Genomic DNA, 24,011 nt, shown 5'->3' on the forward strand with positions numbered 1-24,011 from the left:
GCAGTGTAGTGAGTCACGTGAGCATTCTGGCTTTTTCCAGCAGGCAGTCATCAGTCCAGCAGACATCACCAGTTGGTAGCTTCCATTTAAAAGCATGCAGCAACTGTTCTGGGCTGAAGTACACATGGGCAATAAATCTTTAAATCTTAGGAATTACACAAATTCCCAGTTTGCACATCAAATATCTCTGAATCAAATTGATTGAACAACACTCTGATAATAAGAATGAATGTTTGAATTTTACTTACTACTTTAAAGCACTATGAGACACTCCGTTGTGATATTGGGCTATACAAAAAAATTAAAATTTAATTGAACTTCTTTTTGGAACTGTGAATTTTTCTTTTACAACTTGAAACCCCAATAGAGTTGAAATAGTGCTCAGTTTTGGAGAAGCCCGAAGCTCTCCTCTTCCATCAACCACAAATGTGTTGGCTTGTTTTTCATAGCGAATGCAGCGTCATTATCCAGAGTTTTATCAACAGTTTATAAAGAGATGAACACAGTCCACTTTGGATTACGTTACAAAACGTTTATTATTACTAAGATACCATTATATTGTTTATATTACTGAATTACATCATAGATCATCTATATGCAATGTTATTACTAATTCGGCTGTACTAGGTATTTGATATATTCGATAGATTTATCTTTTTATAACCCTACTTTGTAAACTGTAAGAACTGCCATATGAAAACCTCATTTTCTAGAACACTAGCTTAAATATCTGACATAAACTAACAAATGTAGTTTTTCTTAACATAGATCATCTAGATGCAGTGTTATTACAAATTTGACTGTACTAGATATTTGATATATTCGATAGTTGTATCTTTAAAAAAAGTGCACTGTGTTTTGGGCTCATTCGACTATTGTTTTGGGCATCAGTTGGCTCCATTAGTGTGAATGGTGATTCAGCATTCACACGCTTCTTCTTCTGCATACTTTCAGCTATAGAAACCATTCAAACATCAAAATGTTCAGCTCGTTGGATTTTACACTTGACATCCCTCATTTAATCCTTGCACTTGTCACTTTTATAGATTTCATCACATTTAAATTAATTGCATCCAACCTCCACTGTTATGCAATTTAATAATTTATTCATGTCACATTTAATTTTTGCTTTTGTCACCTTCATATATTTCATAGACCAACAGTTCATTTGTTTATCCACAGTACAGTGCATATTTTCTTTGTATCGTCTATATTTAGGGCCCGAGCACTGAGTGAGCATCACTCGGCGAGGACCTATTGTACTTCACCATGTTATTAGGGCCCGAGCCCCGAGTGAGCATCACTCGGCGAGGACCTATTGTACTTCACCATGTTATTTCGGCCCGAGCCCCGAGTGAGCATCACTCGGCGAGGACCTATTGGACTTCACCATATTATTATTAGGGCCCGAGCCCCGAGTGAGCATCACTCGGCAAAGACCTATTGTTCTTCACCGTATTCTTATTATTAGGGCCCGAGCACCGAGTGGCACACTCGGCGAGGACCCTATTGTTCTTCTACGTATTTAGGGCCCGAGCCCCGAGTGAGCATCACTCGGCGAGGACCCTATTGTTCTTCTACGTATTATTATTATTATTATTAGGGCCCGAGCCCCGAGTAAGCATCACTCGGCGAGGACCTATTGGACTTCACCGTATTCTTATTATTAGGGCCTGAGCACACTCGGCGAGGACCCTATTGTTCCTAACGTCTTAGATGAAGCTATGGAGAAAAATCTGTGACTTTTCGTCAACGAGGAGGGGGTCTGGCGTGGCGGCAAAGTTCGACCCTTCGCCATGAAATTTCGATCACCCATAATTCGGTCACACAAGCTCCTATCTTTACCAAATTTCCTGTGTTTAATGGCAATCCGGGTCTGAACAGCTGTGCAGGACAATTTTGAACGATAGTCATAGCGCCACCTCTTGGCGGGAGGAAGTGTAACGTTTTACTCTCGAATGATTATCTCCCAGCAGGTTAACCACAGACACCTCAAATTGGGTGAAAACCTTCCCAAGACTTTGATGATGCTACGGTACGAAGGACGTGAGCTTTCGTGAAACGCTGTCCCTGTAGCCACGCCTCTTTCGTAAATGGTCTAAATACTCCAAGGGGGTTCATCAGATCTCCCTCAAAGATTTTCGTTTTCAGAGCAAAAAGTTGATGGAAAGTTGATGGACAATGTCCAATTACAGTTTAAACTTCACCAAACCATCTCAAATGTAGTGAAAACATTCCCCAGACTTTGGTGATGCTATGCTGTGAAGCGCATGAGCTTTCGTTAAAACGCTGTCCCTGTGACCACGCCTCCTTCGCCATAAAACTGGAGATTGCTGTAAAACGGCCAGGCGTGATTCAAACCTCACGAAACTTGCCACACATATCAAGAGGCCTAAAATGGGTAATTTGATCTGGTTTATAGGTTTGGATTTGCTAAAACCGCTCAACGGCGCCACCTACAATATTTTTTCAAAACTTTAACGAAGCAGCTCCCGCACAGTGTTTCACCTAGATCAAATTCACTGTGTATATGGCCAATGCCAAGACCTACAAAAAAGTCTCTTGGGTCCATGTCCTAAAACCAACAGAAGAATTATTATGAATTTTTTAAATTGTGTCTAAAAAGAGGCTCCAAGCAGGCAAGCTACACCGACCTGAAATGTGGTCATTTTAACCTTTTAAATCCTCCAAGATGCTTCTTTGACAATCTTTCTTCTTTCAGTGTAACTACATGCATGGTAAAAAACTATTTTAGCTCACAAATCACTAGAAATAGCAACATTTATTCTGCACTTATTTCATCTGCCACCACAGGGCAATACTGGCTTTCTAATGGATATAAACCTCTTTGGAAGGAGTTAAAAATGGGTTTTCAGTGTGTGTTACTCTACTGCAACACTAATAAGGGAACAACTTATAGTATCTGATCTCATGAACACACAGGTTCTTTGAATTCTACGTGTTTTGTATACATTCTTACTGACTGACTAATTCTTCCACACATCAAATGCTGGATAAGAGTTTAGGATTAACGGACATCTACGTGCCCTCGTTGCCGGGCGGTCGCGGCAACAGCCGCAGACGACAGGATCTCAGTCTCTCGTGACAAAGATGGTCAGATTTATGTGAAACTTCGGAGCGATACGCATGACGTATGCCTGGCTTCCGTGAAGGCTTCCGTGCAGACGTCACGCAAATTCGCCCAGTCTCGGCTGAACCGCGCGGCCACGTCCACGGGTGCACACGCCCCGACGCATGCGCATTTGCGAGGGCCCTTCAATGCTGCTTGCAGCTTTAATTCATTTTAAGTTTTTCATTTTATAATTGTTAATATAACTATTTTTTTTATAACTGTTATAAAGTCAACTATTCCATCCTGCAAATAAATTTGAAATTTTCAATATAAATTGAATATTGGGCTCCTTTATTCATTTCATTCCATAAAGTATGCCTTCAAAGTGCTCTTTGAAACTAGACCTAAAATGCCTTGTGTCCATGAAATCAAAAAATGAAAGCTTCGTCATTGAGCTAAATCAAATACATCATTACACAGGTGTTGGCTTGGAGAGTAACAGATATCAGTATGAAGATTCAACATGGCTCCTGCTTAGTAATACTAACCTTTGAACCTTGACCTCAGTGCATGTTTGAAGGCTTACAATTCAGCATCATAAGGGGTTACACACATGGAACCAACTGTTGTAGAGAGCTGTCATCAAAAACTTCGAAAACTACAATTCCCTAGAGCTGCACCATGCAATTTGACACAAATCAGCAACACAGTTGTAGTTCTTAATTCAGGGTTGCAAATAGGGTCATCAAAACATATATATACTGAATATATCACATATTTAGTATACACAAACTAGGAACTACATTGATCTACTAATGATCTATGTTAAAAAAAATGAATATGTTGGTTTATGTCAGATATTTAAGCTACTATTCTAGAAAATGAGGTTTGGTATGGCGGTTCTTACAGTTTACAAAGTAGGGTTGTAAAAAGATAATTCTATCGAATGTATCTAATAATGTAATTCAGTAATCCAAACGATATAATAGTATCACAGTAATAATAAACGTTTTGTAACGTAATGCAAAACCTGGCCAACAACTTATATTATGAAAATGAAGCCAAAATAATTGATGAAAAAAGCATAAATAATGGGCCTTAAGCATTTTATAAAATCAGAACCAGAATCAGAATCAGAATTACTTTAATAATCCCCAGGGGGAAATTGCTTTTTGTTACACACAGCTCCAAAATATAAGAATAAGAATAAGAATACACTTCAAACACAAAGTAAAATATAAATATATAAAAGTATGAATAAAAAAAAAAAGATGTATTAAAAATTATTATTACAAATTATTACACAGAGGTAAATTACTGCACCAGGTGAGTCCAGAGTCTTATAATAATAATAACAATAATACCACTACTAATAATACTAATAATAATACTACTAATAAAAATATATAACAACATGCACAATCATAGTAAGGCGCTGTACTATATAATACCAATAATACTACTACCACTACTACTACTACCAACAATATTATATAACAACATGTACACTCAGAGTGAGAAGATGTATTATATAATACTAATAATACTACCACTACTACTAGTACCACCAACAATAACACATAACAACATGTACACTCAGAGTGAGGCGCTGTACCATATTATAATAATAATAATAATGATACAAATAATACCACTACTAATAATAATAATATATAACAACGTGTACCTTCAGAGTGAGGAGATGTGTTATATAATACTAATACTACTACGACTACCAACAATAATATATAACAACATGTACACTCAGAATGAGGAGATGTATTATATAAATTATAATAATAATGATAATAATAATAATGATGATGATAATAATAATATAATATATACAACAACATGTACACACAGAGTGAGGAGCTGAATCATATAATAAAAATAATGATAATAATAATAATAATAATAATAGTAATAACATACAACAACATGTACATGTATAATATATATCATTTCATAAAATTACATCATCCTTTCCACACCTGTTGTGTTGCTTGTGGATGCTGTTGCATCCTTCGTAAGGCTGTTGGACGTCCATCGTCATTACAATGTCCCTACGGTTTGCTGGCAAATGATGATGTTTGGCTCTTCTCCTGATGTCATTAAACTGTTTACTTCACTGGAGCAGAGTTATTGTAGGACCAGAGCAACAAAAATCAAATATGTTACTTGCCATGATAATTAAGCCTTGGGTGGAATGTTTCACTGGTGCAATCACTCTATATAGTTAGCTTCACCTACAGTATGTGTCTGTATGACCCTGATGAAGACTCATGTACTGTCTTGCTTCAGCCCATGAGAAAGTTTTGTTTTTTGACATTATAGAGAAGGACAATTACAGTGGGGCAAAAAAAGTATTTAGTCAGCCACCAATTGTGCAAGTTACTTAAAAAGATGAGATGAGAGAGGCCTGTAATTTTCATTAGAGGTATACCTCAACTATGAGAGAGAAAATGAGAAAAAAAATCCAGAAAATCACATTGTCTGATTTTTAAAGAATTTATTTGCAAATTATGGTGGAAAATAAGTATTTGGTCAATAACAAAAGTGCATCTCTACACTTTGTTATATACCCTTTGTTGGCAATGACAGAGGTCAAATGTTTTCTGTAAGTCTTCACAAGGTTTTCACACACTGTTGCTGGTATTTTGGCCCATTCCTCCATGCAGATCTCCTCTAGAGCAGTGATGTTTTGGGGCTGTCGCTGGGCAACACAGACTTTCAACTCCCTCCAAAGATTTTCTATGGGGTTGAGACCTGGAGACTGGCTAGGCCACTCCAGGACCTTGAAATGCTTGTTATGAAGCCACTCCTTCGTTGCCCGGGCGGTGTGTTTGGGATCATCGTGATGCTGAAAGACCCAGCCATGTTTCATCTTCAATGCCCTTGCTGATGGAAGGAGGTTTTCACTCAAAATCTCACGATACATGGCCCCATTCATTCTTTCCTTTACACGGATCAGTCGTCCTGGTCCCTTTGCAGAAAATCACCCCCAAAGTATGATGTTTCCACCCCCATGCTTCACAGTAGGTATGGTGTTCTTTGGATGCAACTCAGCATTCTTTCTCCTCCAAACACGACAAGTTGAGTTTTTACCAAAAAGTTCTATTTTGGTTTCATCTGACCATATGACATTCTCCCAATCCTCTTCTGGATCATCCAAATGCTCTACTACTGGCTTAAGCAGGCACTGCAGGATTTGAGTCCCTGGCGGCGTAGTGTGTTACTGATGGTAGCCTTTGTTACTTTGGTCCCAGCTCTCTGCAGGTCATTCACTAGGTCCCCCCGTGTGGTTCTGGGATTTTTGTTCACCGTTCATGTGATCATTTTGACCCCACGGGGTGAGATCTTGCGTGGAGCCCCAGATCGAGGGAGATTATCAGTGGTCTTGTATGTCTTCCATTTTCTAGTAATTGCTCCCACAGTTGATTTCTACACACCAAGCTGCTTACCTATTGCAGATTCAGTCTTCCCAGCCTGGTGCAGGTCTACAATTTTGTTTCTGGTGTCCTTTGACAGCTCTTTGGTCTTGGCCATAGTGGAGTTTGGAGTGTGACTGTTGTGGACAGGTGTCTTTTATCCTGATAACGAGTTCAAACAAGTGCCATTAATACAGGTAACGAGTGGAGGACAGAGGAGCCTCTTAAAGAAGAAGTTACAGGTCTGTGAGAGCCAGAAATCTTGCTTGTTTGTAGGTGACCAAATAGTTATTTTACTGAGTAATTTACCAATTAATTCATTAAAAATCCTACAATGTGATTTCCTGGATTCTTTCCCCCCATTCTGTCTCTCATAGTTGAAGTGTACCTATGATGAAAATTACAGGCCTCTCTCATCTTTTTAAGTGGGAGAACTTGCACAATTGGTGGCTGACTAAATACTTTTTTGCCCCACTGTATTTTAGATGTCACCAATCAGAACACTGACTGATGTATAAATCCTTTCAGTACTATTTTCAGTTGACAGAAGGTAGTTTCCATTTGGTTACTGTGGCTCTTTGCTTCCCTTATGCCCTTCCCTTCTTCGCATCTTGCCTACTCCCAGTGAGGATGCCAGTGAGAGAACAGACATGAGGATGGAGGACCTGGAGTCATGGAGAGCATGGAGAGCAATTACTCATGACACACAGCATCCCAATTATCAAATATACAGTAAAAATAACAGTTTAAAATAAAACATATGCTGCCTGTTGACTACAGTGCCAACATTTAGATATATACTGCGCAGAAATAATAGATAAAATAATAATAGAAATAACACAAACAGTAAACAACAAAACTTCATTACTTAATGAACAGATAGCCCATAACCTAATTCGTTTAGGATCACAGGTACAGTAAGTCTGTCCGTTTCAGTCTCAAGGTGATATTATAGGATTATAACCATTGACTGTGTAAAGAAGTGGACAAAGCTTCTGGGTCTAAATAGTGAAGCCAATGAGGAAGTCTTTTTAGTGGCAAGCATGGGGGCAACTCTGCTAGCTGCAAAAAGAAGCCCAAATATATGGAAGAGAAAATGACCCTTCTTCTCATATGATTTATTATCTCAGTAAGCAATTTCCTAATGAGTTTATGCTTTCAGTCACTAGTTTCAAGTCTTCAACAGTACGACTGTCATTTCGTAAACTTTTGCCCCATTTATAGTAAAATAGATGATCAAGCTGGGTATGCTTAAGGGTGCATTGTGACTAACCAATTAGACACGATCTTTGTGGAACAAATGTCACTTCTGGCTCCAAAACATTGAGTTGGCAACAGCCATGAAACCAAGATGGCGACCCGTGAAGCCTAACTCAATGCTTCAAAACAGCGGTCCACAAACCAAAAGGCAACATCACGATGGCTACGTCCACTTCTTTTATACAGTCTATGACTATAACAAACAAATCTCAGACCAAATAACAGGAAGCCACAACTCCTTAATGAATAAAATATATATATACAGTAGCTGTACATCTTAACTAGAGTTTCTCTGAGGACAAGACCATGTCTGAATGTCAGGCTTTGTCAGTCCTGAAATTTGTCTATAAACCTTACAGAAATTATAAAAGCAAGAATTTGCACAGGGATTCTCCTCTTTCCTCTTTGTCTCCCTCAAGACACATTTAAGGGATTGGAACATCCTTGATGATAATGAAATTAAAGAAACATTCAGAAAGCTGAATACACACAATAGACTAAATGTCCTGTAAAAAAAAAAGAATAATATACCGTTAAATGTTTCAATCTGTTCAAAGATATCTTGACTCACATTTTTGTACCCTTGACTATAACCCTGCCTGTCAGTGAGCACCATGAACACCAAACATGCTATTTGAATCCTTTCGAATATCAGAGATGTGCGTGCAGATTCAGGGGTCTTGGAGGTTAAATGGTGATGAGAAACTTTGCTGGTGGAAGAAGCTGCTCTGTAGTCACCACTCTATGGCTTGTATTCTGTGTGTTTGTGTATGTGTGTCTGTGTGTGGTCTCAGCATAAGCTTTGATGTGGACCCAACAGCACATGGCCATAAATATGTATGAGGACCATGATGGAGCAACACTGGATGTCCCCCTCCTTTGTCCTCCTTCCACATCCACTACCTTCGTCCTTTGCTCTTCTTCCTCATCCTTCTCTGCTTTCCCCTACTAGACTGTCATCATCAATCAACAGCGAGCTTTGTCATCTCTGAGTCGTCCCTGCCAGTTGAGGTGTTGCAGAATTGAAGGAAAGCCTAATCTCCCAAACAACTGGCTTCCATTTTAAGGAACTGGTCCCTGGATGGCTGGTCCAAGTGGAAGGGGGTGGGTGAGGGGCGGATTAATAAAGAATGTGTCAGTGGAAAGAATGAGGGATGGTAGAGAACAAAGGGATGGGAGGAGGCAGATGAGATGATGGAAGGGGGAATGGAATGTCAGGTAATCAGGGGAAAAGAGGGAGAGAGGAGAGCAGGATTTATAACAGTGGGGGTTGTTGGAGAAGGACATGGTAGGTCACACAGACATTTATGAGCTGTAGGGGGCAGAATGTCAACAGTAAACCCCTTACATGGCCCACGTGCACACTCTCCTGTGTGCTGTAAAGAAAGCGCTGCTGTGTCGTGCATACATTACAATGTACTAAGATCATTTGCTTCCACTGATGCATGACTCACTTTTAATGACTGTCGCACATGGACTATCCTTCCTGATGAATAGCTTCAATTAAACCTTCTCCTAGACCTAGCTCCCAGCCACTGATGCCCATTTAAGTGGTATGGTAAAACAAACCCAGCAGAAGAGGAAGTAAGCTGTCTAAAAGGCAAACCAAGGGAATATAGTGGTACTTTCTTGATGTGAGCTCAGAGTTTCTCAGTCCGTTGCACTGTGGTAGTGATAAAGCAAATCCTCTCTAGGGTTTCTTCCATATTGCTGCAAATGACCCCTGAGGAATACACTGTATTGCTTTTTCACTCTCAATTAATAGTACACATGGCCCCCAGCAGCCTATATTAACAAACCTTGGTGTTTCCTTTAAAGGGATAATTCTATTTCATTTCAACCTGGGTATAATTTTCCTAGTTTTGTCCATAATTTCTTTCAGTCATGATAGCTTTGTACAAACACTGCAATCTCTGGTTGCAAGTGGGAGAAATATCTGCAGCAATCCCACCACAGCATAAACAAGTGCGTCTCCCCCTAGATCCTAGATGTAGGTGTATTGGCAAAATTCACAAACGTTCAATGAACAACTCAAACAAGAACAATTGAAATAGCTCAACACAACTCATATTGCACTCGAAATTCAACACAAAGTGACATTTTTAATGACTACTGCAGTCTCACAATGATTCAACCCCCTTATTAGAATCCCTCATAAGAGCACTCAGTTACAAATCAGGTGTTGTCTGAAGAACACTTGATGCGACTATCAAGGGCCTCGATAGTTGCATCAGGTGTGCTTGAGATAGAACACATCAAATATCTGGACTGGCTAGAGGTTTGTTCACAATGACGTTTGGTTACAAATTGACCAAAAAGTAAAGAGAGGAGATCATTGCCTTGCACAAGCAAGGAAAAGGATACAAGAAGATAGCAAAGGCACTGAATGTTCCTAGAGATACAGACCTGCAGAAAGACTTAATGGCAGCAGGCACTGAGGTTTAAGATTCTACAGTAAGGCACATACTAAACGCTGAAGGCCTCCATGCCTGAACTCCAACACGCGTATAAGACGTCGGCTCCAATATGCTCGTTTAGAGGGCAAGATAGATTCAATCAAGTATCAGGAAATCCTAGGAGAACGTCTTGCTGTCTGTGAGGAAGCTGAGGCTTGAGTGTTTCAACAGGACAACGACCCTAAGCATACCTCCAAGTCCACCAAGGCTTGGCTTCAGAAAAAGTCATGGAAGATACTAGAGTGGTCATCACAGTTGCCTGACTTGAATAGAAATTCTCTGGTGGGATTTGAAGAAGGCGGTTGCAGTGAGCAAACACAAGAATATTAGAGATCTGGAAGAAATTTCTCAGTAATGCTGTCAGAACCTGGTGTCTGCTTATGCATCACATTTGCAGCAGGTCATAACAGCAAAAGGATGTTCTACTTATTATTAAAGATGCTTGTCAAGAAGGGGTTAAATCATTTTGAGAATATTGTAGTCATTAAAAGTTGCATACATGAATTTGGAGAAACCACCTGTAATATCAGTTGTGTTGACCTATTTCAACACACACACAATGAGGGTTTAACAATCTTGAATGCAGCTGTATATCTCCAGGTGCACCGATATTGGTTAATGTTCTGTGTTCCAGTACACATCCAAAACGGTCACACACACACACAGTCCAGGTTGGCAAAAGTGAAATTATTTGGAGTAAAGCAGTTGCCCTCCTTATAAATCCTGAGCTTCATTAGAGCTTGAAATCTTGAAAATAAATCATTAAAGAAAACACTTATATATTAATACAACACGCAGTAAAGAAATTGCCTGGAAAGCTCCATAGTGCAAAATTTGAATACTGGTGAAAAAATGGTGAATGGTGTTTTGTAGCTCCAAGACAACAATCTTTTTTAAACAATAGTCAAATTTTGCACGATGGATGTATGAGGAAGAGGGTCAAAGTTCAAGGTGTGAAGTTATGATGAAGAAGAAGACTCGATGAAGTTCTCCTTGCCTGGAAAATGGACAAGATCAGGCGGTGGCAGCGGGGGGCAGACACAAAAAACTGTTTTCAGTTCAATTCAATTCAATTCAATTTAATTTGTGTAGCCCAATATCACAACAGAGTGTCTCATAGTGCTTTACAAAGTTCAGGAAGTTACAGAGATATTTACATCCAGAGATTCATCAAGACAATAAATCTACTTTTCACAGTGTCTAACAGTGTAAACAGGGTCCAACAGTGCTACTGTTATATAAGAGGATCAGAGAAAGACTTTATCCTTTGGAAGTATCAATATTTTATTGAATAAGCCCACATAGAAAATGTTTGTAAAGGCACTGTCATCAATAGATGATAGCATCCCTAAAGTCAAGAAATGGAACTCCTGAATTTACAGTCCAAACGTTTTCACAGCTAGATAAATTGGCAGGGAGGAAAAGCTGCAAAGCTTTCTTAACTTCTTTATTTATTGTTTTATTTATATTTTCAATGTGTTAATGTCTGTGTATCTGGCATATGGATTTTCTGTGTAATTGTAATTATTTGTGGTCAAAACTAAGAGTCAATCAGTTCTATGATCAGATGACAAGCAAGTGTTTCCCATAATGCCTTGGGTTTTGCAGTCTTTTCGAGCTGCAGCGCCTGGCTCAAAAACCTGCTGCCTTGGTCTTGTGAGGTTATGGTTGATGTCAGAGCAAGTTGGGATCAAGTCAGACAAATCTAACCAACACGCAATGTGCAATGATCTCTGGTGACCAATTTTATGCAGGTTACCTGTTGTCTGTCTCCTCTAAGCAGATATCACCAAGCCATTGTGGCACTGAACCAAATTGTTTTCACATTTTTGCTGGGTCTTCAACGCCAGTGCAGGTCATGTGACTCTTACTGCTGTGCTCTGGTCTAGACATTGCTTGCATTTTAGAGAATAGCCCTTCAGACGATGACACTGTGGAGGACCTCTGTCTGCTGTGGAGAGGTCTGATCAGCCAGGCTTTTTGTGAGTCCTTTTACAAAAATTAACCCAGTCAACTCAGCAGCCCCTTCAAATGAACGCTGGTTATGTCACTGCTGATGCTGATACATGTATATTATATAATGCTACGCATTATAACAAAAAAAACATTAGAACAGTGGCCATGTGTTTTAAGATCATCACATATACATTGTACAAACACGTTCTTCAGATTGAGTCTTTATTTGCCATTTTATGAATGGCTCGCGAGTCTCCACTCACCCACATATTGGTAAATTTAAATATACAAACAACCAAGACACACTGAAGACAGGTGGAGCTAATGGGAATGTTATTGTGGGGAGGGAGAATAATCATTGCTTTTAATGAATGCCCCCTGGGAGTATTGGCTAGTTTGTGGGTGTGTCATAGATACAGCTCAAAATGGTACAGGCAGGTCAGGTTCTGGTAAGAATTCCACCAAACAGGGTAAATTACAGACTGGAAAACAAAACATGAGAAATTACAAATAAGAAGGAACAACAGAAGTGAACTTATGTGTATATGAAATGAAGTCTGAGTAGCAAATGAGGTGCAGGTGGGGAGTGAGAACAGGTGTGTGTCAGTCAGGTGATGAACACGTAGGAAAGTCTGAGGGCTTCTACTGAATAGTATGAACATGTCCCAGAAGTGAATCCCCAGCAACTGATATGTCCAGCAGATTTATACTTTATACCATGAGCAACATTCCAAAGTATTTCTGTTAACAACATATTACAAATTGACGTCAGGATGAAAGTCTGTCCAGGTACCGGACATTTCAACAGACGCAGTGATTGGCTGGTCTGAGAAGAGTGCAAACCTTTGATTTGCAGTGCCCCATTTGTGTGTGTGGTAATAGGTCTGTGGCCGAGGGTTAGTTAAGCTTTCCTTTTACAGCTTCTCTAGTTCAACATGTCAGCAGGGAAAATACATTTAAAATCGCAGGTAAGCCAAAAAAAAGTTTGCTTCATAGATAGTTACTGCAGAGTTGAAACAAACTGCACAGAGTTCATCTGTTGTGGAAGCTATAATACTAAGGGTTGCTTCATCATCATGCTTAGAATAAGTGTCACTCTGTCATCATTAAAGAAAATAACACTGACTATTGGTTAGAAAGAGTAAACATTATTACAACTCCAATATTACAGTTTGACATTTAAATGCCCCTACCTCTTCCCTATGTTAACTGTTAAGGCTCTATAATGACACCACAGCAATTATGCATAGTAAACACACTGACTGGTATAAAAGATGGAGAAGAGTGGTGGCTCTCAACTTCAGGCAATCAGAGAGAATCAGTATTACGTGACAAACAGAATGTTATTCCTTTGATGGTTGTGGATGGTTTGCAAAGAAATTCAAGCCTGGAAACTTCTGGGACAAGGCAGGACCAGGGCAAGGCAGAGCGTATTAACAATAACTCAGTGCAGGGAATGTCACCTGACACTGATCAAACATGCACATAAAAAAAAAAAGAAAAAACTGTAACTTTAAACCATCATAACAGGAACACTTAATTATTCAAATGTTTAACTCTAGCTTGGGTTACTGCAGTTGTTGGTTTTTGGAAGTGATGTCCCTCCAGCATTCAGGAATTAAGAGGCACTCATGGTGATTGCTCCCAATAAGTAATTGCTCCAACACTTACCTCTAATGTGTACAAAATAATTTTATTTTTAGATCCACTGCTTGTTAACTTTATAGGTGGGGAAGCATGCATTTTTCTCTTGGGAATCATGCCGCGAAATTAGCACCTCTATTAAGCCCGGGAAAAGGGGTAATCATGTGCAGCTTCTGGGGGTATGTTTAATGACCATTTAGCAGGTGGCAAACAGAGGAATCTGTTCAAGTAGTCCTCTTGCCCTGCTAAGTACAGTCTAATAGTGAGTTAAACGTATGATTTATTACTGACGACACCTTCATTTTTACCCATTGCCAAGAGCAAAGACCTTGCAAATGAGATCACATTTGCAAGGTAATTATTACTAAATTATGAAGTTTTTGCCAAAACAGTATTTTATAATAATCTCATTATCATGCAGTGCATTTCCAAATCTCGTCCCCACACAGTGTCTCTGTCTGACCTCTACCTCCTGTAGTTCACAACAGGTTGGCACAGCAGTGGAGCTCTCTTAAGTATCACTGCAGATAGCAGTCATTTCAAGGGCTGAGAACTTTGATGAAAAGCTTTAATACTTTGCATTAAAGTATTACCAAATGTGTGTTGCTCTGAAAAGTTTGGACCACTTAGGAGTGATGTCCTACTCTGATATTTGGGGTGAGATCTCAGGTCTGTTTTCAAACAGAAATGGTGACTCTTCTTTTCTTTGTCAAATCAATGTTTCATGATTTCATGATTCCATATGGGGTGGTAATATTGTACTTCCTGTGCTGATTCCACATGGTTATCTCAGTGGTTTTGTCAGCAAGGCCTGGCAGGTTTGTCTGCCATATTGCATTTTTGTGAGAATCTGAAGAGTGAGGGAACTGTGTCCATTGAGGCAGAATTGCTGAAGTACAGGCCAGCTTCACACTGACACAGCTTTTCAGGTATTCATTGTGTTCCTTAGCATTTCAACACTGAATCAAGCAGAAGCAAGTCTGCAAGGAGGCAGACTTTCCTCCCATTGCTAAAAGCAAAGCAGAGATCCTCTGCAGCCTCTCATGGATTGGTTGTGAGATGGCAGAGTTGAGGTCTGAGAACTTATTTTTGATGTTTTAAACTCTATGTCCTGCCAATATTTTCCCTGCATCCACCTAGCTAAATGTGAGAAATATCTTGGGTCAGACTGCTGAGCTAGTAACTTCACTGACATGAAAACAGATTAGAGATAAGAGCGCTCCCATGACACTCTGCTATATTTAGTTGCATTTTGTGTTCAGTGAGATTGTGTAATTTTTCATTGCTGTTAAATGATGAACAGAGGTCACCTCTGGGAGGTGAGTGGCAGGCTGAAAAGGTCACAAGTTGGAGGATAGTAGTAGCTGTGCCTGGAAATATATGCTGAAAGGGGTGGCCTCTGCAACTGGAGACTTGACTGGAGAAGAATGGTTTTGTATGTCACTGTGTATGTTGTTTCTGTCCCTTTAGAGCGTTATCATCATCAGCTCTATTTTCACTTATTACAAGCTGGTTAATGTCCTCTACAAAGCACAAGAATGACCTGGGGACCTCACTTGATTTGGGATGTTACCCTTCACCATCTCAGGAGAGAACGCCAAAATCTACAAGCGGATCATCCGCTGTGGCGACCCCGGAAGGGAGCAGCCAGAAAAGGGACAACAACAACTTTCAGATATCTTAAATGTCCTGTAACTATTAGTTCCCCACACCTCTGTTTGGAAACAGACCACAACTTTCTCAATGTACACCCAGCATAGTCTGCCTAATCCACCATTTTACAGGCTTTTATGTCCCCAGGGCTTGAACACTGTCAACTCTCTTCTCTTCAGTTAAAAATTCAGGGCAAAGGTTCCTCCCTGCTTCCAAGATGAGACACCAGATTTCCCCTATGTCCCTCGTCACTGGTTACCAGTGAAATATAGAAGTGATTTTAAGTTTACAGTTGTTTATCTGTTTATTTAACACTGTCAGAAAGGTAGTCATTCTACAGTATGTCTATTATTGAAGTTGTAGTCCATGGTAGTATTGTACTGGACTGTATTATATTGTGTTGTTTAATGGGGGTCTTAATAAATTGGCCAGTGAGTCTAAAAGTATCATTCAAATGGTAAAGGGGAAGAAAATACATTAAAAGCATAATTTAAAATTGTATGTTCCAAAGTAAAGTGCATGCATGTATCAAGCGAGAGCCCATCACAAAGATGTTACACAGGTTATCAAATGTTTATAATATGATTCTTAAATGACCTGTGGGTTTTGTGAAATATGGGTGTCATTTTACTGTATAGATTACAGACATGGCAGGTTCACACAGAATAAAGAACCCAGAAACATTTGCAGTCATTACAAATGCAGAGGGACAGGCCTAAGGCTTGATCTTAGTACATGAAAAAAGTGAGTGAATTCTGCTCCAGACAGTAAATTTACATCTACCAGAAACCATTCCAGCCCCATCCAATTCAGAGCTTTAGACTTTTTAGCAACCTACAAGGTTTAAAACAGAATTAGTGTAAGGCTGATCTCAGATTGGTTGATCAAAGGCTGAAGGTTCGGACCAAGAACAAAAGAAGACTGCTGATCATGACATTTGGGATACTAAAACCACATTTAACACCTTCCACATAAGAATGACAACTGAAATGGCACCAGTAGGTTTAAGTGGTTGAGTCATGTAAGGGGGAATGGTTGGCTTGAATAGGAGATGTTCTGTGCGTTACAAAGAGAGAATTGTGTTGAAGTGCCACTGTTGTCATGAGCAAGTGTTCTTTCAGTTTACTGGTGGTTTGGAAGAGTGTGTGCTCTCCGTCTCTCAGTCACACACATGCAGTGTGGTGTGTTAGGCATAAAGGTGAGGGCAGGACATGCTGTTTGTTTTCAACATTTCATTGCTGTAGTGTATGAGCACAAATACAAACCTTTGTTTCCTTCTTTCTTTCATTCTTTCTTTTGTTTTGCCTTTCGTTTGTTCTCCACAACCAATTGATCTATAACCACAAGGCGCTTTCTCAGTATAGTAGGTGTGTAGGCGTGGCACCTCTTTCCTTTTCTACAGCCATGGCCAAATCAGGTGAAGGCCAAGCTTTCCCAAAAAAGTGCTACACTTGTGTGATTTTTGCTTCCCAAGTTGGACATTTTTGGCAAGAAAAACTGCTTGTGTTTACATCAGGTAGAGGCAGTTGAGATAACTGCGAGCAGGAGCTAAATTGGGCCGGCGCTGTCGGGGCTCAGGCATATGCTACACACCCACTAAACTCTGCTGTAGCAGGCCAGCCTCTGATTTCAGGGAGATCCGAGGTGCACTAAGAGAACACACACACACACACACACATAAAAAAGCCAAATTTAACCCATTATATGAAGTCTCCTCACCAGTCCTCATCACTTGGAACTGCTGCTTGGAAGTTATCTGGACCAGGTTCCCATTCAGAGCTCATGTCATCTGACCTTGCTCTCTCATTCTCATATTCCAGCTCTGCCTTTAAATGATCCTATTCATATTTGTAGAAAAACAAGGTCAGCAGCGTAGGGTACATCTTAATTTCCAGAGTTACGGTCATCAAAACCTTTCGTTGAGAATGACAGTGCTGTTCTGCACTAAACCTGACACCGAGGTGCTGCACTGTGATAGGAAGTGAATACAGACAAGCTTCATCACTGTGTCTCTATTAATTCATGCTAACAGTAAGACAACAGTACTCTCATGTGGCCAAAATGGACAACACAGTGGTACCCACTGTCACTTGCATCCAGCATGTTGTGAACAAAAAACACAAGGCGCGTCACATGGCCAACCAGATTTTTGATATCCTATAAACCCTGTACACTATTTCAAAACCATTAGGAAAACAATGCTTTGTATAATTACCAAGGGAGTGGATCTCACAGAAATACTTGATATAACACCGTATTAACACCGTATTCCATGGTGGTGGCACATCATTTTAAAACATTATTTGCCACCACCACAGAATACGATGTCACTGGAAATCAACAACCCACAAAACGTTTCTATTTCAGTGTTACTATTATATTGTTTAAATAAATAAATTCATAAATCATCTAGATGCAGTGTTATTACTAATTCGGCTGTACTAGATTTTTGATATCTATATCTTTTTACCGCCCTAATTTATAAATAATAAAATTCAGAAAATGTAAAAAAAAATAAGATAAGACCTGCCAATCTAAAATTTCATTTTCTAAATATCTGAAATAAACCATCATATTTGATTTTGATGCAGTGTAATTTCACATTCTGGTGTACATGATACGTGATATATTCAGTAGATATATCTTTTTGTGACACTATTTGCAACCCTAAATTGAGAACTGTGGTCCCGATTTTAAACAATTTGTGTGTCTTTTTTTTTCTCCCCCTAAAATTGTAAATACTGAACTGATTACAATTGGTCCCATGTATGTAGCCCCTTATCATGCTGAATTATAAGCCTTTATATGTGTTCCGAGGTCAAGATTCAAAGGTTAGTATTAAACATCAGTATTACGCTCAGGGCTCAGAGACAAGGTGGACCCAAATGTAGTGATGTGTCCTCCCGTGCCGAGGCTTCGGAGCGTGTGTCGAGTAATCCAAGATTTTTTTTGTGAAGCGTGTATCGAGGCTTGTGTTGATGACGTATGTGGTGACGTTCGAAGCCTCGCAAGCTGACCCTACCATGTGACTGCTTCAGGAACCGGTTCGCGGGTTTGACGTGCGGTTCAGAATATAAGAGACAGCGAAACACAATGGACTCTCCCCTCAGTACTTGTAGATCAGAGTAAATAATAAACCTGCCTTTGTTATATATATTACCACAAAAACTGGAGCGCCTTTGTATAAGTTCCCTTTAAACAGGCATTTAAACTTTAAAAATCAGGAACAAAAGACTTAACAAGAATAATATTCAGACTCACTAGTACCCCTGGTTTGGAATAACTGAAACAGACAATATATTAAGTGTATTTATTGTTTACTGGCATTATCATTTAAACACAATTGAAGCTTCACATGCCTTGCGATTGGCTGGCGACCAGTCCAGGGTGAACCTGCCTCTCGCTCGATGACAGCTGGGTTAGGCTCCAGCCCCCCCCCCCCCCCCCCCCCCCCGCGACCCCTCAGTGGGACTAAGCAGTAGAAGATGAATGAATGAATGAATGAAGCTTCACATAGCGAAGCCATGGTGTCACTTTAACCACTCTGGCTGTCTTACTTTTATTGTCCACTTGATGGCACAGTAGAGCAAATGAAGCACCATGAAGCTTCGACCCATGTGTGACGCAATTGGATGGAAAGCTTCAATGCTTCATGAAGCTTCATCTCGCCATCACTAGAGACAGATGAACAAACTTTTTAATTTAACAGGATACTTACAGAGACAAGATACTTACTACGAACAAGGCATGGAAAACTATGGCTTGGCTTAGAATACAAGAGACCATTGACGCTCGGACAAGACAAGACAATCTGGCACAAGACAAAGGGAAATGTAGACTATTTATACACCAGGTAATGGGGAACAGGTGGAAACGATCAGGGCGGGGCAGACAATCACCAAGGCGGGAAACACACAAGGGCAGGAAGTCAATAGCGACGAGACATGACAATCAGGAGCCATGTAGAATCATCATACTGATATATGTTGCTCACCAGGTCGAGACTTTTCTAACAATATATTTTGTTTAGTTCTATAAAAGGTTCTATTCGGAGCATCTTTGCCTCCATACAAACGACTGAGCCACTCCCACGATTAAAAACTGACAAAAAAGATGATTTTCCAGGATGGAGGGAGAATTAATTTAAATGGATGGACCCCCAACAGACCCCCCAGACTGCAAACTAGGACAAAATCTCGTAATTAAATGTTGAGTAATGTAGTGGTTAGTTGGTTAGTTTAAAAACAAATATAAAATCAGAAATACACAGCTATTAAAAAATTGTTAGAACACTACAGAATATAGGTTAAGATCAGCTTGTATTGAAATACGTTATACTGTAAAAATTAGATTGAAACATGTTTCTGGTCATTTGTCCATCTATTCCTGTGAGTTTGGGTTAAACAACTAAAGTGTAATGAAGAGTGATGCCATGAAAGGAAATGAATGTGACATCTTTTTAGTTTCTTTCCTGTGTTAATATGTAGTTGATTGGTTGACAATGTCAAGGGGCCTACCATTGGCAAGGTGTGGCCATGCATATATAGGTCACATGACTCAGGTGACTTTCATGTGCTTCTGTCCTTTACAGGAAACGTCTTTGTGGTGAGCCTGGCCTTCGCTGACTTGGTGGTTGCATTCTACCCCTACCCCTTGGTGTTGTATGCCATATTTCATGATGGTTGGGCGCTGGGTGACACCCAGTGCAAGGTAAGCCCTAACTGTAAGAGCTTATTCTTAAAGGATTTCTCTAAAAACTTTGATCTTATTTCTGCAGTTCAGTTCAAGTCAAGTCAAGCCTTAAAGGGCCTTACAAGCTGTATAGCGTACCACACCTCTGTCCCTCGATTCAGATAAGGAAAACCTTCCTCCTAAAAAAGCCTTTGAATGAGATAAATGTGGCCAGGATGGACAGATATCCAATACATGTTTTGTGTACAGAACAGAGAGAAATAATGACAGTATAATTACAAAATGTCATATATTGCAAACACATATAAAGAATATTGATCCGAGAAGGTGGGCAGCTTCCAGATGTGGACAAAACAGGACCTGAGCGTCACGACCTAGAGATCTGACTCTCCTCACTCCTCCAGTGTTTTAAGCCATGTTTTCAGTCTCCTCTGCCTTCAGTTGTAAGGATGTAAGGGCCTTGCATGAGTGACTTTTCTGTGTTTCTCAGCTCTAATGTCATGCTCTACTTGCTGGTAATTTAAACCTAAACTATCCTTTTACTTAAAAAGGAAAGATCTCTGTGACAGAAACACTGAAACATTGCTTTATCAAAATAAACACGAGCTATCAGTGAACAGATCTTTTGTTCATCTCCTCTTACATCACAATGATACTGTTTGTTGAACCCAATAATGGTTTTCCAGATAATATTATACATTTATAGACTGAAATTGGTCTGGTGTTGCCCTGTATTTTGTCCCTCAGTGCCGGTGAAAGTCAATATTATTACTATTTTACTCTTTATACAACAGCACTTCACTTTTGTTAAAAGTGGCAAGCTACACTACAAGTTCCTAAGAAAAAAATGTTTAACACTCTGCCAGTCAGTTATTTCTCATCCAGGAACATGTTAATTTGTACAAAAAACAAATGCACTTATTATTTTGTGGTTTCATTTGTGGTTTAACACCAACCCATCCCCCGTTTCTTGCAGGTGAGTGGCTTCCTGATGGGCTTGAGCGTCATTGGCTCCATCTTCAACATAACAGGCATTGCCATCAACCGCTACTGTTACATCTGCCACAGCTTCAGCTATGACAAGCTGTACAGCTACCGCAACACGCTGCTGCTAGTGGCACTCATCTGGCTGCTGACAGTCATAGCCATCGTGCCCAACTTCTTTGTCGGCTCTCTGCAGTATGACCCACGTGTCTATTCATGCACATTTGCACAGACTGTCAGCACATCCTACACCATCACAGTGGTGGTCATTCATTTCTTTGTGCCAATTGCTGTGGTCACCTTCTGCTACCTGCGTATCTGGATCCTGGTCATCCAAGTCAGGCGAAAAGTAAAATCAGAGGTCCGCCCTCGCATCAAGCCCAGTGACCTGAGGAACTTTATCACCATGTTTGTGGTGTTTGTGCTGTTTGCAATTTGTTGGGCACCACTCAACTTTATTGGGCTTGCTGTTGCTATCAACCCTGAAGCAGTGGCACCTCGAATACCCGAGTGGCTCTTTGTGGTCAGCTACTTCATGGCATACTTCAACAGTTGCCTTAATGCCATCATCTATGGCCTGCTGAACCAGAACTTTCGCAGGGAGTATAAGCGGATCATCATGTCTGTATGGATGCCACACCTCTTCTTCCAGGAGACGTCACGAGGGGGGACCGAGGGCATAAAGAGTAAACCCTCTCCAGGCCTAAACAACAACGAGCAAGTAAAAGGTGAATCTCTGTGATACTGTTATCCTGCTCCTTCATCTCCTCATCGGTCCTCTTCTGTACTAACTTGTGCAATGCTATGAATTAGACTTAATCTCTACTGTGCCAAAGCAATGAAATACAGATAGAGAGACCAATACTGAGGTTAAAAAGAAATGAAAAAAAATAGAGAAAAAAGGAATACTGACTAAATTTGCTGTGTTATTCATTTTTTAAGGGTGCCATTCATAAAATTTAGGGCTCATCAACTTCATTGATTTATTTTCAAGAAAACGCAGGTTATTTTCAAAATAGTGGAGATGGGTTTACATTGATTTTCACCTGGATTTTATGTTACATGCCTAAAACATTGCTCCACTTTACTTTACAGTCACCACAGATAATGGCAAGTGTACCTCAGGATAGGTTTCTGCCAACAAAAGAGGAAAATGACAAAACATGAATTAGCAATAGCATTCTAGTATTAAAAGTGAATTAGTTGAGTTCTCCCCTGAAATTTTGCCACACAAGGACTAAAAGTCAGTCCATTTGTCTAACATTTCAGTTAAGACTATAACACTGCAACAATTACTGGCCATGAAACATGATGTGAACATTTATAAACCCCAGATGATGAAGCCTAATGAATCTTGACACTTCCTTCCATCAGTGGGTTGAAGATTTCACAATTACACAACTGTGAAAATTAAATGTGCAGATTACCATGAAATTTACTGAGCATATTCATATAACCCCATGAATTCAATTATTATTTCAAGTCTAGTATGACTGCAGCGTACAATATGCAATATCCAATGCAAGAAGCAGTGTGGCATTCATGTAGCAACAGTGAGTGTGAGGAAGTTGAGATGGTGTCTGACTGATGACAGATAATCCTTTGATGCCAGTATTGTTGAAAATGCATAACATAAAAAACATTCTCTCAGAATTATCAAAATTGCTATGATCTAACTTTATTTGGGGTGTAGCAGAACTATCCATTATAAGAGGGCTGGTACACTCCTTTCCACTGGCGTTGTTTTCAGGCCAAACGTTACCCTTTTAGTTGGACCACTGGTAAGACTCAAGCAAAATTGTCTGTACTACCCAGTTTCAACCAAAGAGTTCCAGGAACCCATGAAATTAAACCCAGGAACTCCATCACAAACTAAAGCTGCTTTGAAGCACTCTGAAAAACAGCAAAGATTAGGCAAACTAGTTTTTTTTAAAAACAATAGTGGCGTTTCAAACAGATTACACTTATTTAGTCTTGTCAAATCATATAACTTGCGTGGGTTTTCTGCGGGCACTCTGGTTTCCTCCCACAGTCCAGAGACACGCAGGTTAAGTTAAATGGTGACTCTAAATTGCCCATAGGTGTGAGTTTGTGTGTGAATGGTTGTCTGTCTCTATGCGTCAGCCCTGGGATCAACCAGTCCAGGGTGTATCCTGCCTCTCGCCCAAAGTCAGCTGGGATTGCAACCCTGAAGGATAAGTGGTATAGATAATAGATGGATGGATTTTAACCTCAAGAATCACTGCTCTTCATCCAAATATTGATGCCAGTGGCACCAAGTGATTCCTTACTGTATGAATTATGCTGTATACAAGTTATAACAGCTTCTATGGTTTGAACAAACAGTGATTGTCAGTGTCCTTATTAAATTTGACATAATTCCTCGTTCCTTTGAGCAAAAAACAGTGAAAGTTCCTGAGATCCTATAAAGGTTCCTTGGTTCTCATGGTGGAAATGGGGTACATTCTAATTTCTGGGATGAAATTTCAGCCTCTTTGTCTTTGTCTTTTAGCCATGTCTTTTATTCCTGCTATAATTAGATTTTCATGCTAATTTTTGCATTGTTGATCTTTGCAATAAGATTTTAATCAGTTTATATCATTCAAAATAGTTAATGATAACATTTTTTAATGACAACAGCAAAGTTGATGAGCCCTAAACATGCATTGTAACTTAATATGTACCATATTTTGTACACCTCAGGGTGCCTGCCTCCTTTACTGTTTGGGCAATATGTATTTGAAAGTGGAGGCACCAAGAGATTAGTAATTTAGGTGTTTTACATCATGAAGTCCATGATGGTTGTCTGAAAGTCCACACAGTGGCTTCATTATCCTTCTGGATTTCAGTACTGTATTAGTA

The 24,011-nt window shown here is 39.8% G+C and overlaps 1 protein-coding gene across 1 annotated transcript in view; it reads left to right on the plus strand.

Moving 5' to 3' along the window:
• Window positions 1-21,891, plus strand: part of LOC139199572 (melatonin receptor type 1B-B-like) — a 63,273-nt gene extending 41,382 nt beyond the window's left edge. The window contains exons 2-3 of the mRNA XM_070828622.1: window positions 20,065-20,183; window positions 21,142-21,891. Of these exons, the coding sequence (XP_070684723.1) occupies window positions 20,065-20,183; window positions 21,142-21,891 (869 nt within the window). The remainder of the gene's footprint in view (window positions 1-20,064; window positions 20,184-21,141) is intronic.
• Window positions 21,892-24,011: the final 2,120 nt, after the last annotated feature.

Source organism: Pempheris klunzingeri, chromosome 4 (genome assembly GCF_042242105.1).
Source record: "Pempheris klunzingeri isolate RE-2024b chromosome 4, fPemKlu1.hap1, whole genome shotgun sequence".
Lineage (NCBI taxonomy): Eukaryota > Metazoa > Chordata > Actinopteri > Acropomatiformes > Pempheridae > Pempheris > Pempheris klunzingeri.